General features: G+C 44.4%; 2 protein-coding genes across 2 annotated transcripts in view; one reads left to right on the top strand and one right to left on the bottom strand.

The window, feature by feature from the left end:
* The window catches only part of ABCG5 (ATP binding cassette subfamily G member 5), a 26,056-nt gene extending 23,759 nt beyond the window's left edge, over window positions 1-2,297 (top strand). The window contains exons 12-13 of the mRNA XM_004699767.2: window positions 306-418; window positions 1,754-2,297. Coding sequence (XP_004699824.1) covers window positions 306-418; window positions 1,754-1,947 — 307 coding nt within the window. The 3' untranslated portion in view covers window positions 1,948-2,297. The remainder of the gene's footprint in view (window positions 1-305; window positions 419-1,753) is intronic.
* Window positions 2,298-5,476: 3,179 nt separating this feature from the next.
* The window catches only part of DYNC2LI1 (dynein cytoplasmic 2 light intermediate chain 1), a 38,564-nt gene continuing 21,801 nt past the window's right edge, over window positions 5,477-22,239 (bottom strand). Inside the window, exons 8-12 of the mRNA XM_045285678.1 lie at window positions 14,471-14,547; window positions 13,831-13,901; window positions 11,225-11,322; window positions 10,694-10,786; window positions 5,477-6,669 (exon numbers count right to left, since the gene is read on the bottom strand). Coding sequence (XP_045141613.1) covers window positions 6,607-6,669; window positions 10,694-10,786; window positions 11,225-11,322; window positions 13,831-13,901; window positions 14,471-14,547 — 402 coding nt within the window. The 3' untranslated portion in view covers window positions 5,477-6,606. The remainder of the gene's footprint in view (window positions 6,670-10,693; window positions 10,787-11,224; window positions 11,323-13,830; window positions 13,902-14,470; window positions 14,548-22,239) is intronic.

Below are 22,239 nucleotides of genomic sequence, written 5' to 3'. Positions count from 1 at the left end.
CACACACACACACACACACACACACACACACACACACACACACGGGAATGGATGTTCACCAAAATGTGAACAATAGTTCTTTCTGGGCAGTGATATTTTAGGCGACTTTCTTCTTTGTACTTCTTAGAATTGTTCAAAGGTTTTGTTTTTTTAATCACGAGCATAACTTTCATGATAAAGACGTGAAAAACGATATGCATGTTGGGAACGCATTGCACAAAGATTGCTTTTCTTTTCCTTTGGTAGGACAGTTATCAGAGACTAGTGAATTTCACCTCTCTCTCCTTTTCCTTCGTCTTTTTAAGAAACATGGAAGAAATGCCCATTCCTTTTAAAATCTTCAGTTATTTCACATTCCAAAAATATTCCTCTGAGATCCTGATAGTCAATGAGTTCTATGGACTTAACTTCACTTGTGGTAAGTATTCTCTTTTGGACTATTAGTCTTACACATTATATATTTACATAGTTCCTTAGGGAGATGTACTTCGTAAAGAAAAGCTTTCTTTTTACAATAAAGAGATTTAAAATCTCTTGGAAATGAAAAACCAACATTTTCTTCCACCTAGAGAGTAAAATAAACAGTTGTTCCAGTTAGTGACCTGTCAAAGGTCAATAGCGTAAGCAACTTTGATGTTATTGAAAACGGCAGGCCTGATCTGCACTGAGGTAAGTGCTGGTGTATTCTGGATCGAGTAAGTTCTAAAGCCACCGAACAGGGCGAAGCAAGTGGAAGTGGCTTCTTGTTCCACAGAAATGCACATGGTAGATGGCTGAGTCTAGCCATTTCTGGCAAGAGGCTGTTCCCAAGTCCCTAATGAAGGCAGTGGGGAGAGTAACAAGGTCATCATGACCTTTGGAAGCACCAAAGCTACTCTGATGAACACATCTAACAGGTGGAAGTTAATTGTTTTAAATATTCTCAGGTATCAGTATGTATATGGTGGTCTATGTGGAATGAGGGAGTCCTAGTGGCCCAATAGTTAAGAGCTGGTGGCTAGGCAAAGGGTTCAAACCCATCAGTGGGCTCCTTTGGGGATGGGCTCCCATAAAGATTACAGCGCAGAAAACCCCGTGGGACAGTTCTACTCTGGGATACGGGGTCACAACGAATCACAGTTGACTCGAGGACACAAAGGCAACAACCGAGAAACCATGCCAAACCTGCTTACCTGTTTCTGTTGAGTCAGTTCTGACTCTTGGAGCCCCGGTGACACAGTGGCTGTGAGCCACAAGGTCAGCAGTTCGAAATCACCAGCAGCTTTGAAGGAGAAAGATGGGTCTTTGTACACCTGTAAAAAGTTACTCTCGGAAACCCACAAGGGCCGTTCTACCCTGTGCTACACGGTCGCTCTGAGTCAGAATCCCTGAAAGCAGTGGATCTGGAGTTTGGTGAGGACAGTATAGAACTTCCCAATCGGGTCTCAAGGCTGCGATCTTCTCAGAAAGTGACTGTCACATCTTGCTCCCTCGGAGTAGCTGGTGGATTTAAACCGATGAGCACTTAACCATTGCATCACCAGGGCTCCAGACAGCATGGGCAAGAGAAACAAACCCATTCACGTCTCCAGTGAAGCCAATTCACTGTTGCCTCGTTACGTACGAATTCTGGGTTCTTGGGGATGCTGCGTGTCTTCAATAAGGAAAGGATGTTTAGCAGAGTGCTCAGCCCTTGGTGGGCATATGGTAAGGTCTGCTGATTAAATGACTGCGCATGTGGCCGATCCCATGTTGTTCATCTTTTCCCTGGCAGGCAGCCCTAATAGTTCTGTGACAGCCAATCCGATGTGCACCTTCACTCAAGGAATTCAGTTCATTGAGAGAACCTGCCCGGGCGCAACATCCAGATTCACGGAAAACTTCCTGATTTTGTATGCATTTGTCCCCGTTCTTGTCATCCTCGGAATAGTTGTTTTTAAGATAAGGGACCACTACATTAGCAGATAGCATGAACCATCGCTGCAAAAATGGAACATCCGCGCCTGGATCTGCCTGCCTCTGGGAATGTCAGGAAAAGTAATGCCGCGGGTCCCTCTCCCGAGGCTGGAGTGCGAGTCTTTGAACCCTGACAACTCCGCGCCCACAGACCCGTGCCAGCGTGGGGGGTGATGGGAGTGGCTCCCAGGGCCTGGTGATCCCAAGGCGTGGGGCCTTGTGCCATATGGAAGCCGGGATAGAGTCGGTCCAACCATGTAACTACCAATAATTCACAGACGTATGAGGCCTGGTATCAACTATTGTTTTCCTTGTTCTAGGCTTAGAAAGTAGGTTATTAAAAAAAGTATGCATAGTATTCATTTCCAGAATTGGTAAACTGAAAGCGTTTGAGTGCTGACTCTGAAAACCAGAAAAGACAGGCGGGCTTGATTGAAGCAAAGAGGCATATGCAACCGGGCTGAAGTCTTCTGATAGTAAGAACCCCCTGTCTAGCATGTCAGTGACCTGATTCCAGTGTGGGTGCGGGGCAGCACCCACTGACTCCACTGAAGGCCAATTTCAGGACAGATTTCCTACACTGCAGACACACCTTGTTTTAATATTCATTTCTAGTGTCAGCGTAGGTTATTTACAAAAGCAAACGTCTCCAGAAAAAGTATAAACCCAAACAAACTAAGTCCACTGCCATTGAGCGCACCTTGACACACAGGGACCCTGGAAGACAGAGTAGAACTGTTCCCCAGGGCTGCCAGGATGGAATCTCTTCCCCGGAGCAGACAGCCTGGCCTTTCCCTGGAGCAGGGGGTGGGTTGAGCTGCCAGCCTTGAAGTTTTCCGTGGGAAGCTGAACCCACTGTGCCACTAGGGCGCCCAGACAAAGAATCATCACCACCCACTGCCATCCAGTCGAGGCTGACTCGTGTGATTGTTGTGTGGTTGTTGTTCGATGCAGGTCAGTCCCAAGCCATAGCACCCCTATGCACGCAGAACCAAACACCGTCGGCCCACCCGTCCTCCCAATTGTTCCTATGCTTGAGCCCATTGTCGTAGCCACTGTGACAACCCGTGTGGAGGGTCTTCCTCTGTTTCATCGCCCCTCTACTTTACCAAGCATGATGTCCTTCTGCAGGGACCGACATGTCTAAACTACGGGAGACAAAATCTCGCTATCCTGTCCTCTAAAGAGCACCCTGACTCGCAGCTGAAGGGGTCCATCTCTGTGGGAGCAGGCAGCCGCATCCTTCCTCCAACAAGTTGAATTGCACACCTTGCAATTCAGCAGCCCAGCCCCCAGCCCAGAGCACCGCCAGCGCTCCCCTGACAAAGTGTGTGCGCTGAGAAATGGCGGCTAGAACGCGTGGTTTCAAGTCCATCTAGAGATGCTCAGCTGACACTGCACTTGGACTATGAAGCACAGGGTTACCCAGCAGGAATTCACATTCTTAAACGGAGAGAGAAAGGGCGATGATAAATGCAGGCGCCTATCTTACCTCTTTTCAGGGGTGAAATGATTTACACAGATGATTTAAAAATGGATTTTGAACCCAACGACTGAATCGTTTCTCTGATTGATCTTCAAGTAATGCATGCACAAGGCAGAAATGAAATTGAACTGTTTCAATGTTACCATAGTAACTTTGAGCAAGACTATCTTAGAAAGCACATGCACTTGTTCAGTTACTGTGACCTAACTTGTAAAGAATGATAAATTATAGCATCTGAGATGTCTTACAGTAGAGTGGGGAAAATCATTTCATTAAGGAAACCACAGTAAAATTCTGTCTCTTAGAACAGTATTTGAGGATCTGAAGACATTGGTAAATTACCAGAATAGTATTGTCAATTCTTATAAAAGGTCTTTGACACTGCTGATTATGGTATAATAGTTACATAATGCCTTACAGATTATATATGTCACATCAGTTATAGACAACCCTGGAGATGATAATCTATTGAAGTAGTTCAAAGAGAATCCCACAGGAGCCTCCTTTGAAATCATGGATTTCAACTGACTAAGATATGGGTGTACAACACAGGTGGAAACATTTTCGACTATTCATATGCAGATGAATTTCAGTCGAGCTCAGAAACCTTTGGGAAATTGACATCGCATGTGACTTTGAGCTATTAAATGTTAGCGATACCATCTTAGAAAAGCACAGCGGCTTTCCACATGTGACAGTCAGTATCTCAAGTCAAAAAACGGACAGTGATGTGCCAGGAGATCAAATTACATAGTAAGAATTCCCCTTAACGGCTGTGGCATGGGCTGTTCCCTCCCACTGAGCCAGTGGTGTAGCAGGGAGCTCGAGGTGCAAGGTGGGTGGGCGACTTGGGAGGGAGCGCTTTCTCACGGCGCTCTGGCAGATGCCTGTCCCAAGCTGCAAGCCTTGCTCTCAGGTGTGTGGTACCGCAGCCACAGTGAACCCTTGGTGAAGGCTCCTTGCATCGCAGCCATCAGAAGCCCTGGGTGTTCTCGGGGTCAGGAACCTTGCCTGTGTGCGGCTGGCTGTGTGAACTGATCAAAGTCCCCATGAGAACTGGATCTTCTGATGCTGCCTAGTGCTCTCTGTGCGGGGACACCACACTGGGGTTTCTGTTCAGGCTCCTCAAAGGAGGACAAGTCATCTCTGCACTGCATGTCGCCTTTATAGGTAATCACTATAACTGTGCCTCGGTGTGCGCTAGTCTCCTAGTGCTGCTGCCTCAGAAAGGCCACAAATGGGTGGCTTCAGAGAACAGAGTTGTGTTCTCCCAGCCTTCCTCAACTCCTTGGCCATCATTAGGTGCTAACGAGCTTCCTCTGTTAGGGCTACTTTGTCTCTGGGTCTCTGCTGCCCCTTACAACTTAGAAGTAGTTAGATTTAGGACAGTCCTACACGATGGGGTCTCACTAGCATTTCAAAGAACAGCCAATTTTCCAGGGGGATTGCCACCACAGGTTAGGTAGGATTCCTTTGCAGATTCTGAGGGGATGCAACTCAATCATTCACTCTCAGAAAGCAAGCGAAGCTCTTTAGTTGACAGGCATTTGTATGATGTTCCTAAGGGTTCACCTGTGTCACTCCGATCAGTCACTAGTTAGCAGCAGGCACTCAGCTACAGCTCATCTCCTGGGAGCGGGTGGGCGCCGGTCCTGCTGCCGTCCCTGGGAGACAGCTTTGCCTATGGCTCTCTGCTCTCTAGGCCATCCGGCTGGTAATCACTGTGGCTCTCTTGTTTAGTCTCAGCCACTTGGTTGGGTGGCCTGAGGATGCCCGATACTTGGCTATCATCCGTTGGCCTCAAGACACTTTATGCTCACTTGGGCTTTTGGTTCACCTTGAAAGTAACTGGTGTGGGCATAGTAATGCTTACCTAGGCATGCAGAACCAGGAGGAGGGGCCTAAAAGTGCTGCTTTCCTCTCGATTACTCTGTCCACAGCCCCGAACCCGCTGCTGTGAAGTCGCTTCCAACTCACAGTGTCCCTGTAGGCCAGAGCACAACTGCCCCGAGAGGGCTCCCGCCAGTATGGAAGCTCACCTTGCTGAAACAAACAAACAAACCCAAAACATTTATTTATTTTTAATTTAGAAATTAGTTTTATGTTCATATTTTACACTGTCTGCTAACACATTTAAGGATGAAGACTATTTCTGTTATTAACCAACATATTTCTGATGAAGAATATAGTTGTCAAAGATGAATCATAATCCTCTTATGACAGCGCATTTCATATTAATAGGAGCATTTTACATATACTTACAAAATAGCCCTGTTAGGATACATGCCATTATAACTCAGCTTCACAAACACATAACCCTGTCCAGCATCTTGACTATCACTGAGCAGTGAGATGGTGGTCTAGAGCACAGTAGAGGTGTTCTCATGAGATTACAGGACTTCTTTCTGTACGACATTAACAACACACTATCAGGAATTCCCAGGCATCTATTAAGACCATCACCCACAAGAACTGGCAAGAATAAACCGTTGTATATTTTTCATTTTGGTCAAATTTAAAACCAGCACTCTAACATATCTTACATGTAAAATGGAAGTGCACAGAGCAAATGACATCCCTTGAAGTTTGAGCCTGCTTCTTGACAGAAAGTCTCCTGTCCTGCCGACCATGGTACTTCGCTAGGTCAGAATCATCAGGTGTGCTGACGAAAGAGGCAGAGCACGGAGCCCTATTCCAGACCCTCGGATTCAGAATCTCTCCGTGTGGAGACCCAGGAATGTATATTTTACATAAGGATTCCAGGTGCTCTGTGTACTTCAGTGTGAGAATAATATCAATCATGACACCTGTGAAAGTGAGCCCAGCTCAGGTGTACCTACAGCCACAGGTGCACACGTAACTCTACATACAAAACAATTAGCAAATGCTCTTGTTTTCACATGCTTATTCGGATCAGCAGAAGCTTGGACACGTCGAGCCGAGTGCTCGTCATTTAAAGCACATTAGAGGTAGTGTGAAGATGCTCTTTTTTAATCCTGTTGTTACACAATTACTGCCTTTTCTAGACATTCTGAATTAGCCGGAGTGTTGCACTAGTACAGGAAGTTCAGCCTTTCTGTGAACAGTCTGCTCATCGTAACTTTCTCTACACATTACCCTAACAGCTAACCATACAGCAATCTTCCTTGTACTGGGGAGAGAGGAAATAAACACACAAGTTTGGTTCAAGAATCAAACTCAATTTGTTTCCAGGACTTGGAAGAACTTCTTTTGTACTGTTCAAGCTCCTAAGAGAAAAAAAAAGTTTTAAAGAAAAATATTAAAAAAAACTTTACAAATGAACGCAGGCACTCTAAGCCTACCTTAATTAATATCCTTAGAGCTAACAATGCACAAAATTTCATGACAATTGTTTTGTAAATGATTATATTTAGGGAGTAATTTTCTAGAAAGGCAGTCCTCAGAGTTTCAAAGTGAGCTAGCTTGGCAGCGTTTAAAGATACATTTATATTAACCAACGTCCCCCAAAGTCCAAGCCTAATCCCACTGAGTCAGCTCCAACTCATAGCCCTAGAGGACAGAGTAGAACTGCCCCTAGGTTTCCAAGACTGTAACTCTTTTTTTAAAAAACTTTATTAAATAGATTTTTCAAAATGTAAACCTATTGTTTTCCAACATATCCTTCATGTAGTTCTAGGAGTGATATTCTTACTCTCACTGCCATCGAGTCGCTGCGGACTCTTTTAGACCCTATCGGACAGGGTTGAACTGCCCCTGTGGGTTTCCAAGACTATAACTCTTTATTTTAACTTTATTAAATAGATTTTTCAAAATGTAAACCTATTGTTTTCCAACATATCCTTCATGTAGTTCTAGGAGTGATATTCTTACTCTCACTGCCTTCGGGTCGATGCTGACTCTTTTAGACCCTATCGGACAGGGTTGAACTGCCCCTGTGGGTTTCCAAGACTGTAACTCTTTTTAAAAAAAATCATTTTATTGGGGGCTCGTATAATTCTTATCACAATCCATACAAAACATCCATGGTGTCAAGCACATTTGTACATTTGTTACCATCATCATTCTCAAAACATTTGCTTTCTACTTGAGCCCTTTATATCAGCTCCTCATTTCCTCCCCTCCCTCCCCCCTCCCGACCATAACTCTTTATAGGAGTAGAAAACCTCACCTTTCTCCTGAGGAGCAGTTAGTGGTTTCGAACTGCAGCCTAAAGCATTTTGAATCACTGATCTTGGCTTTCAGCTCAAGACAAGCAAATAGTCCGACAGCAGCACCTTACCTGACAGCGCCACATGGTACATACGGATTGTCTTCCAGCTAATAAACTAGAGTACAACTCACTTCATATTTAGTTAGTAAATTATCAATATCTAAAATGTATATGCCCTATGAAACACTGATCCTAATTTTGACGTTTATCAGACAGAAATAACAGAGAAGTGCACCGGCTATAGATAGGAGGATATTTATGGGAACACTGTGACTAAGGGTGCTCAGCTGAAAATGACCCGGAGCCTTCATCCACTCGGGGTTTCCCAGGCAGCCAACAAAAAGAATGGTGGTTCTCTGCCCAAGGAACAAAGCGCCCTGCTGGCGAGCGGTCAGGGCATTTCATTTTCTATTTTGCATACATCCACATGAAAACACTGTTCACAAGCCATGCATTTTATATTTACATTCACCAACTAGAGGTAAGTCTTAGAGGGGATGGAAATTCTAAAGGAGACAATTAATATGCAAAAAGGGTAATGGAAGGGGACTGCCTCATGGCCTCCTACATGTTTTCAAAGTCTACAGAGCTGTACAAGGTATATTATTAGTTCAGATAAGAAAAGAAAGTCTGCAAGATAAGACTGTCCTTTTGCTAACATAATTAAAGTTCATCATGGTTATGTAAAGAAAATTCCATTCTCACTTTTGGAAAAACACCAGATGGTCTCTTTCACATGTGAAGTCTGAGTTATTAAGATTTTAATGCTCCAGTTTGGAAATGGACACAAAATTGGGGAGAACGGCTGGTGGTCACTCCAGAGCAGACTTTGTAGCTCGGTTTAGTTTGTTTCATCAAGTTACTGTGGGTCACGTCTTCACTTTCAGTTTCAGGGCTTGTTAAGTCATAAAGAGTCAACAGCGATCAGTAGCTGTGAACGCTGCCTTTAACGGGAAGTGTGGAATTCTTACTAATGATCAGGGCGAGGGCCTTCTTTTGAGATTTTCTGCTAATGGCATCTCCCTTTGGAAGGCTGCAAACTGGGAGAACAGGGCTGGACACACAGGCCGTGCTGGCTGGGGAATGATGAAACCAGGCTAGAGGCATGCTGTCTTTGTTTGGGAAGGTTCAATGAAATCTATTAGCCGGTCCGGTGGACCGTAGCACTCTGTGATCTGGGTTCAGTTTCCAGCAAATGCACCTTGAGGGCAGATGCTGCTCATTTGTCAGGGGACACCTGAGTGTTGCTATGATGCTAAACCGGTTTTAGAGAGGCTTTCGGACCAAGAGAGACCAGGAAGAACGGCCTGGCTGTTTGCTCCTGAAAACCAGCCAGGGAAAACCCTAGGGAGCCCCTTGGTCTGTTCTCACAGTGATGGGGGTGCACCCAACAGCAGCCGTTGTGCGGTCCGTGAGACAGTGACCGGCTTGCGTCAGGGACGGCGTGGATCCTCCGGGCTTGCCTTCGGGGTGCACTCAAACGCCCCAGGGGCTGCAGTCAGCTCCGGAAGCTGGCTTTTGAATGTGAACACTCACGATGCTCAGAAATACTTCAGCCCTTTAAAGCCCACTAGTGCCTGTGACACTCATACAAGTGATCACTGTGCAATACAAACAGATCCTCCATCAACAATGTCAGTTGATTAGTGACTCTTAGATAAATGTTAATTTAAGGATGACTTCCAAGTAATCTTTACAGCCAACCTGCACACAGAAGAAGGGTTCCGGGAGGTCATTTTACTCTCTCTACAATGTGAGTCAGTTGGCTGCAGTGACACATCCCCCCAGTTATTTACGGGTTATCGTTCCCAAGCCTTCTGTAGCCAGGGCAAGGTTTTGGCTTCTGATGTGTTTAAATGTTTTGCTAAGTCTTTTGTATGAGCTTTTACTTCGTTGGTAATGGGCCACTGAAGGCCAAAGGGTGAGGCTGAGAAAATGAGTCATCTTCAGTCACTTCACAGCCACGTGACTGCTTATGCTACCCAGCTTAACACATTCCCACTGAGGGCTGCCGTGCCTTCCGACTGACACCCCTTAGAGACAGGGGTCCTCAAACTTTTTAAGCAGGGGGCCAGTTCACTGTCCCTCAAACCCGTTGGAGGGCCAGACTATAGTTAAAAAAACAAACAATGAACAAATTCCTATGCACACTTCACATATCTTATTTTGAAGTGAAACACAAAACGGGGCAAAAACACCCGGCAGGCTGGATAAATGTCCTCGGTGGGCCGCATGTGGCCCGCGGGCCGTAGTTTGAGGGCCCCTGCTAATCCCAGGCCAGTTGGCTTCAGGTCAGTTCGGAGGCCGCGTGCACTCCATTGGGCATGCACAGCTGTGCCTTTAGGAAGCAGGTCTCCTGAGGTGCTGCTGGGAGTTCCAACTTTTTGGTCAGCAGTCAGACTTCACTGTTTAGACCACCTTTCCATTAATAGCACTTGTTCTGTATAGTCATACTTAAATAAAGTCAGGTTCTAGAGAACACGTGACTGTATCAAGCTCAGAGGAGAGCTGATAAAACTTCAGTCTCTGGACCATGAGGAAGTTACCAACGTTTGCATGCTGACCCTAGACTTGTGTCTCACCCATGGGGCTACGGCAAAGGTTCCATCTTCAGCCACTTTCCTCAAGGACCCAGGGTTTTATCAGGTATGCTTGTATGCTAATTGGACAAGATCGTTTTTCTGATACCAGAGCATATAGGTATATCTCAATGTCCCGTGGTGAGCAAAATCTTTTGGATAATCCTGCAAACAAAAGGGTAATGATGAACGTGTTTCTTCAGCATCAAAGTAAGGATCGCTACCCAGTTTGAACAAAGCAAGGGAGGGAGGGCAGACAGTGTGTGGGCATACAAAGCATCCCCAGGGATGGGGTGGGGTGGGGGTGGGGGTTATATTTTTCTTTATGCACACCAGGATTTTTTTCTTAGTGACAATGCACTGTTTTCAATCATTAAAAAAAAATTAGCACTCCTCCCGCAAAACCCCGAAGAAATTAAATTCAGAAAGCTCTGTGAAATTCCATTGCTGCTTTTGTGATAAAACTCAAAGATGAAGTAAAATAAATGTTTAGGATAATACCTGATCCTTCTGAATTCTCATCTCATCAACTTCACTTTCAGCATACTGAGGGTCGCGGGCGGGGTCCTTGATATCTTTTAGCGTGTTGACATTCTGAAATTACAAACATCCATATAATTCCACGCCCAGGCCCCAAACTTTCACTTTCTACCATCTAGCTAACTGGGTGCCTGTTCTTTGGCATCGTATTGAAGGCTCTCTGCAATCTTTTGTGCTTTTAGCAACACCTATCAGCATTGAGGCCCATTTCAAATTACACCAGGTCCTCTCGCTTGGCCTTGCTTTCAGATATGGTCTCTCCTTTCTCTAACGGCCAAAGAATTCTGTTTCAAAGTGGAACCCCAACTGGGTCACACTCCTCTTTTTTAACTCCCACGTCGCCGTGCACACAATTGATCCAACGGGATGCTAGATTAGTTAGTTTTTAACACAAGATATAAAAACTTATCAAAATAGGCCCTTTGAACGCTTCACAATAAATGTTGAATAGTGCTAAAAATTCTTACTTCAAAAAGAATTACAAATCTGTACCTTTGGCGGAAAGAAGTTTTCATACACTTTTTTCCATAGGTCCATTGGTGAACTGGCATGAAGTTTTCCAATATCATTGTCAGGAACAGGTGGAGCTCCTAAAATGGTAAGTTTTATCCCAAATGAGTGCATGGATCGAAACCTTACCCACAGGACCAATAGAACAGATCGCAATTCTCACAGTACAAATCTTAGATCACTCCTTTTCCTTTTTCCTACGACAGAGATTTTGAGTACGGTGCTGGCAAAGAACCGTCAAAGTACCGTGGGCCGCCCGAAGAACAAACAAGTCGGTCTTGGGGGAAGTGCTACCAGAACCTCCCTTAGAAGCGAGGATGGTGAGACTTCATCTCCTGGGCTTCGAACAAGGTATTGGGAGAGGCCGGTCCCTGGAGAAGGACATCATGCTAGGCAAGGCGGAGGAAGGCCTTCAGGGAGAGGGAGTGACACAGTGGCTGCAACTGTGGGCTCAAGCCGAAGAGTTTAGAGGGTGGCGCCGGACCGGGCAGTGTTTCGGTCTGTTAGGCGCCAACTCGACGGTACCTAGCAACAATCCAGTCTCCATGAAAACCGACTTCAGCACGGGACGGCCAGCCTGCTGGGGCAGATTCTAGTTTGTGAGGAAGGGAACTCAGGTTTGTAGTTCTCATTCCCCACACTTAAGACTGCTGCCCAGCAAAAATGCAAGAGTCGGATGTCCTCGCGTGCTGCTGGAGATGTAGAATACCAGGTCCTTGCGGAAGCAGTGCCCCCGGATGAGAGGGTAGCAGACGCTTTCAAGGGTGGGCCCGACTGTCAGTGACAACACTCGCGCAAGCAGAGGCTGTTCGGCAGCACTTCTTCCTGCGGTCTACCCTTGTGGGTGCTGGGCATGCCCTGGACGCGCCTGCGCATAAGAACTGGCGATGTCCAATGCAGCAACATCTCTATCAGTGGAAAATGGGCCAGGAGCAAAGTGTTCATCACCAGGGCAACAGTGAGTGCCGTGCCAGGAAGTACTACGGCAGGACCACACCCGGATCCCGCCCAGCAGTCACAATGACAAATAAATGGTTATTTAGCACTAATCTGGGGAAATGAATGAGGCCCCCCCCCCTCCGCTTTTTTTTTCAGGGGGAGGCAAATTTCAAAACTTTAAGTGCAGAATGACTCTATTATAGTAAAACCAATGTTTTTTTTTTCTTTCTTTCTATGTATACACGTGTATACAGAAACTGGTCTGGAAAGATACAGCCCAAACTCGATCTTTCCACGTAGTATGCGACTTTCTGTAAAAATGACATCGTGATATGATGCCTGTAGAATTTAAACTAATTCAATTTTTTAAATTGTCATCACTTTCTGGTAGGTTTTAACCCATCACCTAAGATTTTCCATTCTCTCTCCTCGCTGCTGGTTTCCAGGGCTGCCCCTGCACGTCTGTGAGGGGGGCATAGATGGAATCCGCCAATTTTATTTAGGTTTCTTGTTTTATTTGTGTGTGTGTTTTAGGTTCTATACAATGCTGAACCCTAGGATGGAGGTTCACAAAGCCACCATCTTAGCCAAGACAAAGGGCATTACCACCTCCTGTTCCCACTCCCTAACCTCAACCTGGTTCCTAACCCTTCAACGCTCTCCCCTTCAACCTCAGGCCTCCCCCCCAAAAAAAAACCCCCAGTCGATGCTGACTCCTAGTGACCCTGTAGGACAGGGTAGAACAGCCCCTGGGGGTTTCTGAAACGGTCACTCCTTACGGGGAGAGAAAGCCTCGTCTATTTCCCTCGCAGCGCTGGTGATTTTGAACTGTGAACCTTGTGGTTGCTACTAACCAACATGTAGCCCCCTATGCTCCCGGGGACCCTGGTTTCTATGTACAACATGGTAATTAAAATATAATGTCACGAGGGCTCCCTTTCTATCCTCTGGCCATGAGGAATCTGTTCTCCGTTTCTAAAACTTTGTCATTAAAGAAATCATGAAACTAGAATGTTACAGTCTGTAACCTTTGGTAACCGGCACCGTCCAGTCGGCATACTTTCTATCGACTCGTCTAAGTCGCTGTCTGTCAAGGTTGATTCCTTTTGATAGCCAAGTGGTACTTCGTCGTCGGGGATGCTGCGGAAGGCCGTGCGAGCTGACTCCCGCTGTGAGCTCTGACCAAGAAAGCTGCTGTGAACCTTGGTGTTCAGATTTTTAAATGACCAGGCTTTCAGGTCTCTGGGATAAATGCCCGAGCGTGGAGTTTCTGAATCACGATAGTGGCATGTTTCATTATAGAGGAGACTGGCTGGCTTTTCCAGTTTGGTGGCATCACCTTACATTTCCACAGCCCAAGAAGCTAAAAGAGAGGTACCTAGAAACCAGCGAGGGGCAGGGGATGCAAACGGGTTTTTTTTAGGGAACCAGAGACCAGAAACCCGTCTCTCGGGTGGTGACATCCCTTCCGTTACCAACGTGTCAATGTGCTGCACGTTGCCCCACCACTGTGTGTGCAAATAAATACGCACAAAGAAACAGCAACCGGAGCGAAACCAGACATGGTGGAGACCCAGTGCCCACGGGTGAGGAAAAAAATCAATAAGCAATTTAAAAGAAGATTGAACACGCTTAATAAGTTCACCAACCTATTTGACTTAAAGAATCCAATCCTGCTGGGATAAACAGTGGCTTATTCTGATCCACACATATTGATTTGCTACATGGATAAGAAGAGAAAAGAATTTAGTTGGGTGATTGAATATTCTGCCGCACTCTACTGCAAACGCTAAAGTTTACCATCTACCACTGGCCAGAGCATGGCCCCCCAGTGAAGGAACGCATATCAATTTAAGTGATTTCAAAAAGCAAAGAGTAGCATATGTCTAAAGGGGGGGGAAAGAAGTAGAAGGAGAGTGACAGATCCAAATTGCTTTAGATCAAAACAGTGAGAAGCAGCACGGCAGAGAAAGATACATACTAACGGGATCAATTCCACTTCAATCAATATAAGAAAGTGGCAATGGAGGAAAAGCCCCGAAAGCCAGGAGGAGGAGAGGAAGAGAAACCAGGGAAGGAAGTGTAACACACTCCTCTAGTTGGTTCTCAGAGGATCTACTACGTGGCATTTCGGTTGTAAAATGTGATATGTTTTTTAAATCAGAAAAGAAGCAGGAGATGATAAGAACAGCCAGTCATATGAAACACAGCGGAGAGGGATCGTCAGCTGGGGCATCCGAGTGAGGAATAACGATGAAAAATTATTCAGAGTATTCTTTTTAACGTTACCTTTTGTCAATGCCAAATGCCAGCTGGTTGATGACGCCGCGTATTTTCAGTAATAAAGCCTCTGATTTACTGGTGAACTTTCAAAATAAAGAAAGGAAAATCAGTTGTGTGCTCTGCTTCACCATCATAGAAACAAGTAAAACAAATGACTTTAAACAAGTACAGACTGCAGAGATGATAGCTATTTTTTAAAATCATTCTATTGGGGGCTAGTACAACTCTTATCACAATCAATACATCCATCCCTTGTGTCATGCACATTTGTACACCTGTTGCCCTCATCATTCTCAAAAGAGATGATAACTATTTACTGGCCTAACAAATACTGTATTTCAATGGAAGGAAGGAAAAAAAAAAGATATAGCATTTGGGATCTTAAAGGCTTGAAGGTAAACAAGCAGCCATCTAGCTGAGAAGCAACAAAACCCACATGGAAGAAACACACCAGCCTGTGCGATCACGAGGTGTTGAAAGAATCAGGTATCAGGCATCATCAGAACGGAAAATCGTATCATTGTGAATGAGGGGGATTGCGGGGTGGAGACCCAAAGCCCATCTGTAGGCAATCAGACATCTGCTTACGGAAGGGTCTTGGGGAGGAGACGAGCCTTCAGGGTGCAACAATGAAACATACAACTTTCCTCTAGTTCTTAAATGTTTCCTGTCCCCCACTATCATGATCCCAATTCTACCTTGCAAATGCGGCTAGACCAGAGGATGTACACTGGTACAGATAGCAACTGGAAACACAGGCAATCCAGGACAGATGATCCCTTCAGGACCAGTGGTGAGAGTGGCGATACCAAGAGGGTGGAGGGAAGGTGGGTTGGAAAGGGGGAACTGATTACAAGGATCTACATATAACCTCTTCCCTGGGGGACAGACAACAGAAAGGTGGGTGAAGGGAGACATCGGACAATGTAAGATATGACAAAATAATAATAATTTATAAATTATCAAGGGTTCATGAGGGAAGGGAGAACAAAGGGAGGGGGAAAATGAGGAGCTGATACCAAGTGTTCAAGCAGAAAGCAAATGTTTTGAGAATGATGATGGAAACAAATGTATAAATGTGCTTGACACAATGGATGGATGTATCGATTGTGATAAGAGTTGTACAAGCCTCCAATAAAATGATTTTTTAAAGAAAATTTTATGTGTGGATGTGAAATAGGTATATTAATATACAGACACATCTCCGGTTATAGAAAAAGTCTCACAATGCAATCTGGTTGGTTAGAGAACAGGAGTAGCAGCACATAAGTAACTTTTACACCCAACGGTGTGTTACTGCCTTCAAAGCAGTCATCCTGGGGGTGGCAGACCTGGTCCAATAACTACGACACCCACTCAAATGAGTTTGATTTCTCTTTTGAATGCCATTTGAAAAAGTTCAAAGCAAACAAACAAACAAAACCATTCTGTGTCACAGTGGCCCGACAGAATTGTCTGGGGAGCCTATCAAAGAAGTGACTGAATATTGTCATTGGTGGCAACGCGGGTGACCACATTCAGATGAAAGTGTATTAGTAACAAGGAAGCGAGACATTCAGTCACCCTACCAATCTTTGAAGACTAGATCTGGGTTTCAGAGCTAGCCCAAGTCACTTGAGTCCAATCCGAAAATCAGAATGACCACGACAGCTGGAAGTGGGAGACATCAACTCTGAATGGAAACTAAATACGATTATGAAGCAGAAAGATGGATTTTCTGGTTCTGATGGCAATTTCACAAGCCAAACTTCCTTATGGATGAAGAACAGGCTCCCAGTGGAGGGGCTCGGGTATAGAAATGACTTCAGACATTGGGATGGAAGCACTGGACTGGAAGGCTGAAGACCAGAGCCCTGGGGGACATCTAGGTCAATTTGCAAAACTCAGTTCATAAGGATAGTAATGTTCTTTATCCCGGTCTGCTAAGTAGTGTCTGGGGTCTTGAAAGCTTGCAAGCTGCTATTGAAGAAGTAACTATTGGTCTGTCCCTGCCTAGAGTATAAGGGTGGAACAAAACCAAAAACTTAAGGGAGCAATTACTCTAGAGGGCTAAGGGCCCCCAATAAACCACAACCTTCTCTAACCTGAGACCAAAAGAACTAGGTGTTGCCCGGCTACCACTGCCAACCACTCTGACCAAGAACACCATAGAAGGATGCACTTAGAAAGTGTAAAAAAAAAAAAAAAGAAAGAAAGTAGAACAAAATTCAATCCCCCTTAAAAAGACCAGACTTTCTGGTCAGAAAAAACCGACAGGAAGCTCCAAACACTGTGCCCCGAGAACACCTTTGCCTCGAAGCGTGTGGCACTTGCTGAGGCTACCTTCTAGCAGAATAATCGATGGGTCTATAAAAGAATGTGCTTCTCAGCCCAAGACCAAGAGGGCAACAGGTGCCCTGAACCAGAGATGAGAAGACCAGAGGACTGGAAATAAGGGGAGTGCTGACACCTTGTGGCAATTGCAACCAATGTCAGCGGACAATTTGTATATGACCTACTGAATGAGAAAATTAACTTGCCGTGTAAACTTTCACATCAAGCGCAATCAAATGTTTAAAAAAACAACATTTTGGTAAAACATTGCAAAATTCAGTCTCATGTATTTGTTGTTAGGTGCCATCCGGTGGGTTCCGACTCACAGCGGCCCTCTGCACAACCGAATGAAACACCGCCTGGTCCTGCTCCAGCCTCTCCATTGTTGGCATGTTTGAGCCCATTGTGGCGGCCACTGTGTCCATTCAGCTCCACTTTCCCAAGCTGGATGTCCCTCTCTAGGGACTGGTCTCTCCTGACAATATGTCCAAAGTATGTGAGAGGAAGTTTCGTCATCTTTGCTTCCAAGGAACATTCGGGCTGTACTTCTTCCAAGACAGATTTTCTTCTTCATTTCGCAGTCCATGTGCTTCCAACATCCTTCGCCAGCACAACTGAATGCATTGATTGTTCTTTGGTCCTCCTATTTCAATGTCCAGCTTTCACTGCATATGAGGTGATTGAACGTATCACAGCTTGGGTCAGGGACTCCTTAGTCCTTAATATAATATCTTAATTTTGCAACACTTTAAAGAGGTCTTGTGCAGCAGAGTTAAACAATGCAATGCATCTTTTCATCTCTTGAATGCTGCTTCTATGAGCACTGATTGTGGATCCAAGCAAGGCAATATCCTTGACAACTTCAATTTTTTTCTCTGTTTATTTGGATATTATCTATTGGTCCGGTTGTGAGGATTTTTGTTTCATTTACATTGAGCTGTAATCCATACTGAAGGGTGCAATTCTTGCTTTTCATCAGCAAATGCTTCAAGTCCTCCTCACTTTCGGCAAGCAAGTTGTGTTATCTGCATTATTTCAGGTTGTTAATAAGCCTTCCTCTGATCCTGATACCACATTTGTCTTCATATAATGTAGCTTTTACGATCATTTGCTCAGCATACATACTGAACAGACATGTTAAGAAGAAACAACCTTGACGCATAGCTTTCCTGACTTTAAACCATGCAGGATTTCCTTGTTCTGTTCCCACAACTGCCTCTTGATCCATGTACAATAGATCCAAATGAGCACTATGAAGTGTTCTGGAATTCCCAGTCTTCTCTAGGCTAACCATAGTTTGTTATAAGCCACACAGTTGAATGCCTTTGTAGAGTCAATACAACACAAGCAAACATATTTCTGGTATTCTTTGCTTTCAGCCAAGGTACATCTAAAGTCAGCAATGATATCCCTTGTTCCATGGCCTCTTCTAAATCTGGCCTGAACCTTAGGCAACTCCCGGTCAGTGTACTGCTAGAACCATTGTTGAGTGATTTTAATTGCATGTGATATCAATGATATCACTATTATCTGAACATTCCATTGGGTCACCTTTCTTTGGAATGGGAGCAAACATGGATCTCTTCCAGTCAGGTAGCTGTCTTCCAAATTTCCAGGCAGGTAAGTAAGTGCTTCTAGTGCTTCATCAGCTTGTTGAAACATTTTAGTTGGTTTTCCATCCATTCCTGGAGTCTTGTTTTGACTAATGCTTTCAGGCATCTTGATAGCGCCCTCACCGTTGATTTTTGCTCCTACGCTGCTTCTTGAAATGGTTGATGCTCACTTGTTCCTTTTGGTACAGTGACTGTGTATTCTTTCTCATTCAATATTTTGCTCATAGAATCTTTCAATATTGCAACTTGAGGCTTGAGTTTTTTCTTCAGTTCTTTCAGGTTAAGATACGCTGAGCATGTTTTCTAATTTTGGTTTTCTAACTCTAGTCTTTGCACATTTCATTGTAATATTTTACGTTATCATCTTGAGCTGCCCTTTGAAATTTTGTGTTCAGCTCTTTGACTTCATCATTTCTTCCATTTGTCTAACCTTCTTTCCCATTTAGAGCAAGTTTCAGAGTCTCTTCTGACATCCACTTTGATGTTTTCTTTCTTTTTAGTAGCCTTTTGCTTTCTTCATGCCTGGTGTTCTTCATGACCTCCCCCAGCTCATCAGGTCTTGTCATTGTTTTCAATGAGTCCAATCTGTTCGTGAGATACTGTCAAAATTCAGGTGAATATACTCAGGTCCTATTTTGGCTCTCATGCACTTGTTTTTATTTTCTTCAACTCGAACGTCACATGTTCCACAGGTGTCTTTTTAATTGCCAATATTCAGCTTCTCCATCACCTCTTCCTCCAGATGTAGTCAATTTTATTTCTGTGCATTCCATTTGGAGAAGGTCATGTGTATGTGTTGTTGAAAAAGGTATTTGCTAAGAAGGAGTCATTGGTCTTGCGAAATTCTATCATGCAATCTCCAGTTTTGTTCCTTTTGCCAAGACTGTATTTTCCAACTACCATTCCTTCCTCTTTTGTTTCCAATTATTGAATTCTAGTTGCCAATAATTATCAGTGCATCTTGATTGCATGTTGGATCAATTTCAGACAGAACACATTGGTAGCCTTCATCAATTTCTTCCTCACTAGTTTAGTGGTGGCGTAATGGTTATGCATTGGGTTGCAATCCCCAGGGTTGGCAGTTCAAAACCACCAGAAGCTCCGTGGGAGAAAGGCTGGTCTTTCTTCTCCTATAAACAGTTAGTCTTGGAGACTCACAGAGGGTTGCTCTGAGTCAGCGGCAGCTTAATGAATAATAGCTGTATTGACTGGACTTCCTCATATGCAGATAGAGATTATCCTATCACAGCATTTTTCTTCAAGCTATATCTTGAAATGTCCTTTTTGACTATGAGTGGGACAACATTCTTTTTTATTGTGCCATTCCCGGCATAATAAAATGTAAACTTCGGATACGAACTGGCCAATACTGGAGTCCATTTCAGCACACTAAGGCCTAGAATATTTATCTTAATGTATTCCATTTTAGTTTTTGATAATTTCCAATTTTCCTAGATTCATAGTTTGCACTTTCCAAGCTCCTATCATGAATCGATGTTTGCAGCTATTCCTCCTCACTTTGAGTAGTGCCCCATGAGGCAAAGACAGCCCCGCGGGCTTTGCTCTCACCGCTCGATGCTGTCCGTGTCCTCGGGGTCGACTCGACTTTGAGAAGGCAGCTCTTCCTCGGTCATAGTCCGAGTGCCTGGCACGAGCGCTGACAGTGTTCTGCTTCTGTTCACTGGCTTTTCAGGAACTGACAGTACTTCAGTGCTATCAATGGAGTCTTCCGTGGCTAACCCCTCTGAAGTGGACAGCCCATTCTTTCTGTGTATCTGGTCTTAGTCTGCAAGCTCAGCTGAAACCTGCTCACTTCCAGGGACTCTGCTAGTATCTGAAATACCAGTGACATATCCTCCAACATCACAGCAACACACAACCCACCACAGTCTGACAAGCTGACAGACAAAACAAAAGCACTCAATTCTAGAAAAAACAAGAAATGGGCAATAAGTGTCAAAACCAAAACCCAACAAACAACAACAAAAGGGACAGGCTCCTGAGACGGAATGCAAAAGGGAGCACGCAAGTAAATACATCATAATACTGATAACACATTCAAAAATGAGGACGCAGTGAATTGATTTTAACCCTTCTACCACGATAGTATTTCCACAACAAAAAAGGAAAATTTAATAGAATTTTAAAATTGCAATGACGGTTTAATTCTATTATGAAAGAGGAACAAAACCATTGTAAATGGTTTTCAAAGAATCATAGTGCTGGGAGGACATTGGAAACTATCTAATCCAACCCCACCATCTGCTGCATCAACCCCCGCTCAGCCATCCTTCACAAAGAGCTGCAGGGCTTCTGCGTGAGTAACTCAAGGCCGAGAGCTCTTCTGAAATCACCTCATTCTGCTGTCAGGTAATGATAGTATTAAAAAGTTCTCTATTTTGAACTAAACTCACTCTATTGATTCCTCGTCCGTGACTCTAACAGAGCGGTGAATAAATTTAATCCCTGTTCCATGGGACAGACTTTCAAGTCTTAGAGCAGGATCACGTCTTAAATGGGGGAAATGTGGTTTTAATCTGGTTCTACGTATTGGTGTTGTTCTGTTTTTATTTTTGTTAATTTTATTAGCTTGCTCATTTATATTGAGTCTGTATTCTTCACTGAATTATATAGGATTAACAACAGGATTGAAAAAATCCTCCTCAATATCATGGACTCCTGTAGCGCAGACTCAATTTCTTCCCATGAATAAGGTAGGTGTAAGGTCAGAATGGAACTGAAATCGAAAGATGGGGCTTTGATAAGTTCTTGGCAAAGGCAAGAGAGAGCCGTTTCCGAACCCATTAGGTCCTTGAGCTTTTAGGGTTTTCTGGACCAGGCTTCCCTTCATCTACCTTTGGACCCCTAAGACCAGCCTGAGCTCTGAGTGATCCACGGTGATTTGTTTCTGCAAAGACACGGATGGCTCTCACTTCTCCAAGCTTATCGAGCACAGCTAGCTCAGCCATCAGTCAGACCTGTCGGCACTGGTTGATTCCAACTTGTGGCAAACCCACAGTTACAAGGAAGAGCTGATCCACAGGATGTTCTAAGTGGTGCCATATTTTATTTTTGCAAATAGCGTGCTCACAGGAATAATGTGCACAAACATGTAACAGGTGGAAATGATGAAATCATGTCAACCATTCTGGCACAGGGTGCCCATGTGCATACCAGGCATGTCGCCTGACACTTCCAGAAGTCAATTTTGAGCTCATTCACTTTCATTCAGTAGTCTGAATATGCTATTTTTGCCTATATTTGTGTAATAAAGGTTTAAGTCATGGATTGAGTTTGGCTGTACCCTGCAATCAGAAAATAAACAAATGAAACTGTGGATTTATTTTGGCAGCAGTTCATGGTGGGGCCTGAGTCTGGTGGGGTTTGTGGTAATCTGATTTATCCTTGCTCATGCTGTGCTAGAAACGGGCTTGGGGTGGGATGGGGTCTGCAGGCAGGGCTGCTATAAGGCAAACACGTGCAGCTGGCTGAAAGGACTATTTCCCAACCCTACTGGGCCCCGGGTATGGCCAGTGCAACCGTTCTCATCAAGGCCAAGGCTTAACAATAAATAGATTGGCATGAAAAATTGACATAAACAACTTGGGAAAAAATTGGTATAGGGCACTTGTGAAAATGATGCCTGGGAAATTCGGTCTGCAAAAATGCATAATGGATACATTACTTGTGTAACAATATGGTAATCTTTATGGAAACTGATCACCAGGCCTTTCTTCTGTACCGTAATGCTGCTGTTTGAGTTTGAACTATCAACCTTTAGGTTAGTACCTGACAAAATCCCACTGCCATTAAGTCGATTCTGACTCATAACAACCCTGGCTGTAGGTA

The sequence above is a fragment of the Echinops telfairi genome, unplaced genomic scaffold (genome assembly GCF_000313985.2).
Source record: "Echinops telfairi isolate 266 unplaced genomic scaffold, ASM31398v2 ScPeMD7_7475;HRSCAF=8513, whole genome shotgun sequence".
Lineage (NCBI taxonomy): Eukaryota > Metazoa > Chordata > Mammalia > Afrosoricida > Tenrecidae > Echinops > Echinops telfairi.
This window is presented reverse-complemented; position numbering and strand designations above follow the sequence as displayed.